The 7755-nt window shown below is 37.6% G+C and overlaps 1 protein-coding gene across 5 annotated transcripts; it reads left to right on the plus strand.

Annotated features, from left to right (window-relative positions):
- Positions 1-205: 205 nt before the first annotated feature.
- Positions 206-5420, plus strand: LOC131164222 (uncharacterized). Of its 5 annotated transcripts, XM_058121246.1 has the most exons (6): positions 1810-1993; positions 2101-2230; positions 2953-3039; positions 3460-3755; positions 3861-4322; positions 5111-5420. In XM_058121246.1, the coding sequence occupies exons 5-6, from the start codon at positions 4032-4034 to the stop codon at positions 5252-5254; spliced, it is 435 nt and encodes a 144-aa protein (XP_057977229.1). In that variant the 5' UTR covers positions 1810-1993; positions 2101-2230; positions 2953-3039; positions 3460-3755; positions 3861-4031; the 3' UTR covers positions 5255-5420. The 5 variants fall into 5 exon arrangements, with proteins under 5 accessions (XP_057977232.1, XP_057977233.1, XP_057977229.1 ...); XM_058121249.1 differs by lacking the exons at positions 1810-1993; positions 2101-2230; positions 2953-3039; positions 3460-3755 and adding an exon at positions 206-255 and having other exon boundaries at positions 3870-4322; XM_058121250.1 differs by lacking the exons at positions 1810-1993; positions 2101-2230; positions 2953-3039; positions 3460-3755 and adding an exon at positions 209-304 and having other exon boundaries at positions 3870-4322.
- Positions 5421-7755: the final 2335 nt, after the last annotated feature.

Below are 7755 nucleotides of genomic sequence, written 5' to 3' on the forward strand. Positions count from 1 at the left end.
TGGGGCCCTTTCTTTATGCAAACTTGTCTGTAATGAAAATGGAAAATAATTATCTCTCATGCATTGAGGCGACCCAGTACTGCAGTACATGAAATGGGATTGTTTACTTGAAAATTGAAGTAAAAAAATGCATATTTCTTGTCTTATTTGATTTGACAATCCATGTTGGTTCCTCTTTTTTTTTTAACTTTCATGTGATGCTTTCATTGTTTTTCTTCCCAGTTCTCTCTCTGTTTCTCTCGCTCAAGAGCAAAGGTGCATTGTTCATGTTTATTTGTGGCGGATAAATTTTGTTGAGTTCTTGGTATGAGAAATGATTTGGGCACTGAAAGCTTTTCATGTTGGTTTTCGATTGCAATCTTTTTCTTTGCAAAACTAATTAACAAAAGAAACACATTATCTAAAACCCGAATTGATTTTCAAATGTGTTATCAATAACGTGAGATGATTATTAGATGAATTTGATTTCCTTTCATATTTTATCATATATTTGGAGTGGATCTAGGTGGGCTTTCATATCTTTCTCAGACATTGTGATTGTCTTGTTGACAATGTACCCTCACTCAATGCTTTGAAGCTAGAAAACGCTCTCTCTCTCTCTCTCTCTCTCTCTCTCTCTCTCTCTCTCTCTCTCTCTCTCTCTCTCTCTCTCTCTCTCTCATACACACGCACACACACTCGAGAGAGATTGAGAGTTGCGACCATTGCACCAAGAACCCTTGAAAAGAAGATCTCATGATTCCTGAAAAGAAATCAAACAATAATTGGTGCCTGTGCCTATGAGAGAGAGAGAGAGAGAGAGAGAGAGAGAGAGAGAGAGAGAGAGAGAGAGAGAGAGAGAGAGAAACGGAGGGAGGGAGGGAGATGGATGTTAGTAGCGTGGTTAGATCTTTAGTGTTACATAAGATGTTGCAAATGATTCAACTATGAGCTTTAGTGTTTCTGACAAAAGTTGTGGCCGGGTTCCCCTCAACAAGCTTTTAAAGAGAAAATTTGAGGAATAAATGTTGTTGTGGTCTACATCTTCTCTTTTTCTGGCTCAGTTCTTTTTGTTACGGCCCCATTTCTTTCTTCTCCTAAATCATTACAATTCTGGTACTGCATAGCTGTAAGATATCCAACATTGATTCTCTTCCTCTCATTTAATTTTTCATTTTTTCATTTGTAATTTCTGCATTGTGTTATGATTCCTTTTTTTGTATGGGATTTGATCACATACCTGTCCAGTTGCTATGCCATTTGGAAATATATAAATACATAGAATACTACCTTGTAGCAGCCTTTGTTTTTTTTCAGTTTTAAATCCTCGACAGATCTCTCTTCTTTTCTATTCTTTTTTCTTTTTTCCCATTTAGTGGGAGATTAAATAAGATTGATTGTGATACCCCGACCTTTCACAATTCACATGATGAAATACAGCTGCTTTCATTGGGTTAGACTTGGGCCCGGAAGCTGGGTAATTTATTAAGGCTTCAATCTAAAAGGGCATATATGGGGTTCCCATATAGATTAAACCCCAATCTGACAGCCTAGCACATGGCGAGAAGTGGTTTAGTCGCAAAATCTTCCCACTCCCATGTGGATTAGAGGATTACATTTGTTTAATAATTCTCAACAAATTTTCCTTTTGAATCCAAACCCTACATTTGGATAGTCCTTAGAATTGGAGTTGCATTGGATTTGAATATAATGTAGTATACAATTTTATTGAAATTTGTCCAAATCCATCCAAATCCAAATCTAAGACCCAAAATTCATGCTTCAAACACAGCATAAGTTTAATTATCAAGAGATGGGAAAGATTTCCTCAGGCTCATCCATGCCTGGGGCCTAATGGGTTCATGCCAGTTTAGAATTTGGGTCTGATATTGCCACCTCAACTGTATTCCAAAAGCAAGTACTTTTAGTAACACCAATAGGCCACTCTTGTTTTGCCTATCCAGACAGGAAGGCCCATTCTTTTCGTTTCTTTAAGTTTGCTTCTCCAGACAAGGTATAGTATTCATCAAGTTAGGCATCAAGATCATGAAGATCAGAACACAAAAACTGTAGTGGTATTATAATATGGCTTTGTCTTTACATTTTCTGTTGGGTATATAGAGAGCTGGCTGAGCTGCGTTCTTCGAATAATGCTTCAGCAGATAAGCTATAGAAAATGAAGACCCAGATAATGGTTGCTCCAACTTCTCGTAACCAAAACCAAAGGCATCAAAGCTTCTCCTGAGAACAGGTTAGTTTATATGGTTGGTGGTCGTGAATTATCTGTTCTCTTGTTATAGCACTATATGAAAACTTCATTGAGTGCCCTACAGATTTGGAACCCTCCCCCCTACCAGCTCGAACCTTTGGCCTTGATTAATCAGGGATTGGGTGTTGTTTTTATTATTGGCATCACCATTGCCATCCATTTTTAGCTTCTGTTCCTGGAGACTTATGCCTGCACTGCTTTACACACAGAAATTCCATCTAGTTACTCCAACACCCCCAACCCATTTTTGGTATTTGTGCACGATTGCATGTCAAAAGTATACTTGCCTTCATCTCCACTGCCATTATAGTTAATGCTTCTAGAAGTCAAAAAAATTTGAAGTTGATTCCCTGATTCCAATTTAAATCAGGCGTTCATCATGTAACCTTCTGAATAAATGGCCTCTTAATGACTGAGATTTGAGAAAAGATACGCCCATTTCCTTTAATGCGATTGTAGGGCCAAAAGCTTTTATCTCAACAGATTTCAATTTTCACCAAACTCCTTGTAAGATGAAATGTTCAAGTATCAACATATGTAGAAATGGCAATACACACTGTTTATGTTATTTGGAATCAGTTATCCTGTTTCCTGCATCTTCTGTTTGGTACTGACTGGTGAATGCCCCCCATGAAACGATGTTCGCAAGTTAGATGAAGAGATATTCAGCAGTCTTATAGAAACATCCCAATTTGTGGTTGTAGAGTTTCACAGAAGCACAAATTTTCATGATTGTCAAAAGATCAAGCATCATGTTCGAGTTTACTGATCAGGTCAAATCGGGAGAGCAGGTAAAAACAGATTGGAGTACACTCCCATAACAGAGTAAACCATGAGAAACAAATAGTAAAATCACCTTAAATGAACTCAAATTATTTTTCTTTTAATTCAATTTTTTTCTTCAAATCACAGAATTTGAAATGATTCTAGCCATTTTTCCCATAGGCTTCTTGGCGGCAATATAATTAGGATGTCATTATCCTTTACTGCTAGTACTTTCATCTTTTACAATTTCTTGTGAAAGATGATGACAAAATGGACTGGTTTAAGTTTGCTGGAGCTTCCTAAAAGACCCTAATATTTTCTCTCTGGTTACAGTTGTCCCTGTGCTTTTCCATCTTTCAGTCCATTCTTGAGCTTTAAAGCACGTCGAAGATGGTAATATATGCATTTACAGCTATTTTTTCTTTGATTTTCAATGCTGGTTTTAGGCAGTCACCTGTTTTCAGAAGAGGAGATAGGAAAGAAATGGGCTCATGGCACACGAAGCATAGAGGAAGCCCGAAGACAAAGAAAATCACATGATCAAGTGTGTTAATGTGTTCTTAAGTTGAAGGAAACATATGATGCACTTATACGGAATTGATTTTGCTTTAATATTGTCAAAATTTTCAAATGCATTTATGAAAAGTTCTGCAGACCTCTTTTTTTTTGGAAAATGTTGCATTCAGCATTTCTGCTTTGCGTGGAAGATTATCAACTTCATGCAACTCTAGAATGCACTTGAGTAATACTTCAGCATTATTTTTGTTGCTTAATTTAAGAAGTTACTTTTTGTTTTGATGATTTTAAATCCTCAATCTTCAGAACCTTAATGATTCACTCATCGTAGTTTTTCCAGGGCCGATATGACTGAATGAAGACATTTTCTAGGAAGAACAAAAAGTTGCAGCTGTGTCTGCATTAGCTCTGAGGATCCCTTTGATTACTTGCCAGAATTGGGCTTGGCTATCACTCCCCAAAATTTGAGAAGTATACACAAGGGTCAAAGCCTGAAACAACTATGAACGAGTTCAGTTCTGAAAGATCAAAGCCATGGAATATCTATGCTGGCTCAGACCCGAGTCCATCTCAAACAGGGGTATATCAAGAAGCACCGTGGAAAAACCTTGGGACATCCATGAATGCCATTTCATTTGGTTTCGTTGCCACAGCAATTTTGATTTCAATGTTTCTTCTCATGGCCATATTTGAACATTTGTTTCGGCCCAGTCCTCCTTTCTCTTCACCTCAAGATGTGATTGATGGCTCCCTAGAATCAGGCTCGACTGGAAAACATGGTAATCCACAAACAGTAAGTCCCTTCCTTAGCTTGCGCACAGTTGACATGGGCAACTTACCCTACTTTTAGTGCTCATGAAGAAGAGAATATATGTTAAAGAATAATCCTCTGGAGTAAAGTTGTGCAGTGACCCTTGCAGCATAGAGATGGGGATATGGTTCACTTATCCTTGTTTTTCTTTTTGGCCAATTTGAAGGGAAATACACTAGCATGGAGGACATGATCTCTTTTACTGAAGGCATCACTGCATAGCTTTACTGGAGCAGTCTTTGGATATGTGCACAAGCATTTCTTTCTTTATTGCTGCGCATCTGATTTTCTATTCCCCACCCCACAACCCCCTCCCCCACCTCAACCCACCTGTCCAGGATGGGTGTCATCTTGTCTCTCTACTGTGACCTTGCTAAAAATGTTGAAGTTCCCTGTTACTTTGAGCCTGAAGTTACCCATGCCTATATTTGGCCAAGCACGGGTTAGTATGCAAATTACCCACCAAAAAGGGAAAATTCCTTGAAAGCCATGTCTCGTGTTATTTCTAGCAAGTTCAATTCTCCTTTGAAGCTCCTTTTTCCCCATCCTCTCCATATTTCTCTCCACAAAAAGAAGAATACAGTTTTATTCTCAACTTAAAAATGTTTACCAAGTTTCTCCCATTCCAGACTTCAAACTATGACAGATGAGAGGATATTGCCAGTTTTTCTCTCTATATATAAGGAATCCAAAATATTTTAATGAGGTAAAATACAAATTTCTAGTTTACTTTTTTCAACTGATATTGGGTGGGTGGACTTTGGTGGCAGGTATCAACCTCGTACGCTTCGGATTTCTCAGTATTGATGCCAGGACAGCACTATCCTACCTACATTGCCCAACCTGCTCCTCTCCCCTGCCCAAGGGAAGGGATTTATTGGCCACCCCACGAACATAATTTTGCCTCCCCTTAGACTCTGAAACTTGCATTTAATCATCATTGTGTATGCATGCACTTTAATGGGTGGCTCTGTTCTAGATATGTACTTATGTCTCATTTCTTCTGTCATATGCTACAAGTTTTACATTTGTAAATCTCTCCTTTCTTACAATAATGATAATAGGAAGGTTTTCCTTTTTTTCTCTTGGAGACCCGTTGGCCCTAAGCTAGTTATAAAATGAGGTGGAAGCCCAATAGCTCATCCCCCATCCCAATCCCAAATCTCTCCCCACCCCATTTTAAGATGGGAATGGAAACAAGAAAATATGAAGGATTTTTCTTCTTATTCATTAACTCAGCACGGGCGGGTGGGGGGGGAGATACCCAAAATCCTCCATATAAAGAAGTGAACTGATATCATCAGGAGGTAAATCAATTAAACAAGCATTTGGGCCCAATTCACAAAGGACACGATGAGGACCAATGGCATGGGCATGCAATTTCATGAAAAAGAATGATGTGTGTAACACACTTAATGCACATGAAACCCCCCCCCCCCCCCCCTTCCCCCTCCCCATTAAAAAGCAAGATCTTGATACCGAACACCAATTGCAACTAGTCTTGATTCTCTTTGTACGAGCATGCATTGAACAATGGCATAGATGTCATATGTTGGCCAAATGGCTCGACAAACAATGAAGGATTGACAGTAGTGGATAAAGGAATAATAAAGTCAATAGGCTTATGGGGCCTAAAACCTTACACTAAGAGTATAACTAGGCGAGTGCTAGAAGTAACACGCTCAATATCTATTACCAGGACCCCTAGGTCAGCACCGTTGCTTCCATGTGAAGCAACATGTATAGTTGGTGGCAACCTCAAGGAGCTCTAGGGGGACTGGAGGTAGAAGTGTATTGGGAATTAACAACAAATTCTCGAAATCTGTGAGAAATGAAATAGAGAAAGAATACACATTAAAGAAAAATTAATTACACGCACAAGACAGCATTTACGTGGTTCGGCAATTTTACCTACGTCCACGGAATTGTAGAGATTTCACTATTATCAGGAAGAAAATACAGAGAGTGCGGCAGTACAATACTCTCTCTCTCTCTCTCTCTTGCTCTCTCGTGAAGTGTGACCACTTGACCTAATCACCCAAAAACAATAACATTATTTTTCTAAAACTAAGATTATTTTTGTAGATGAAAAATCAAGTTTGCAAGAACCAAGGCATCGGGAATCCCTCTCACAAATCAAATAATCAATCTATTTTTAATCCATTGGTTTTCTCAACCGGAGATTTCACATCCCAAATCCCCAATCGGAAGATATAGAATTATAAATCTTTGATAAATTCAAAAGTAAATTTTATAAATATTATTCATCTCGTTAAAAACTCAAAATCAATTAACTTTGTTAACAAAATCTAACGACGACAATATATCTGGAGACAATATCGCAGCAGAGGAGTCATGTAACAAAATTAATAGCTTGTCTTGAACATATTCATGGATCCTTACAATTCTATGGAAAAAGTATGACTGGATCCATGAAAAGATTCAGATATATGAATATTCAAACGTGAAATAAAATAAATAATAATTGATGAACAATAAATAAAAAATATAAAAACATTGAAGAACAATAATATGGATTAAAAACAAATTGAAATACCTTTATTTGACCAAGTTCATTTCTAGCCAAGGTTGGGGAATTAGATCCTCATAAAAAGATAAAAGAAAAATAAACTCTAAAGAAAACCTTCACAAAACCAAGACGGCCACTCAAAATAAGAGTTTTTTTATATATAGTTCTCCCTATAAAACCCCAAAAATGGAATAATAAAAAATTCGAATTAAAAAACTTCAGGATTTTGGGCTCGGATTGCGACCCATTTTTGTGTTGGGTCCAGCCCACATAAGTAACATTAAGATAATTTTAGATGATGAACTACAAGTTTTGTTGCTATTAAGTTCTTTGCCAGATAGTTGGGAAACTCTTGTAGTTTCTCTTAGCAATTCAGCCCCAAATGGTGTGTTGACACTGTCGTTTGCTAAAGATAGCTTGTTTAATGAAGAGACCAGAAGGAAAGAAATGGGTACAGATAATATCCAAGTACTTGTTACAAAAGATGGTGGGAGAAGCCAATACAAAAATGAAAGGGGTAGAAGTAAAAGTGGAAGCAAGTCAAGGTCAAGATTTAGAAATCTTGAGTGTCATTATTGTGGTAAAAATGGTCATATCAAGAAGTACTATTACAAGTAGAAGCGAGAAAATAAAAGTAACAATGACAAGCAAGAAAAAAAGGATCAGGATAATAATGATCGTGTTGCCACTACTGTTGGAGATCATTTGGTTCTTGCTGATGATAATATGTAATTAGTATTGCCTGTAATGAAATCAGTTGGGTGGTTGACAACGATGCCTCTTTTCACGTGACATCAAGGAAGGATTTTTTCAGTTCATATACTTCTGGTGACTTTGGAGTTTTAAAGATGGGAAACGATGTTGTGGTACCTATAGTTGGCACTG

The sequence above is a fragment of the Malania oleifera genome, chromosome 9 (genome assembly GCF_029873635.1).
Source record: "Malania oleifera isolate guangnan ecotype guangnan chromosome 9, ASM2987363v1, whole genome shotgun sequence".
NCBI classification, from domain to species: Eukaryota; Viridiplantae; Streptophyta; class Magnoliopsida; order Santalales; family Ximeniaceae; genus Malania; species Malania oleifera.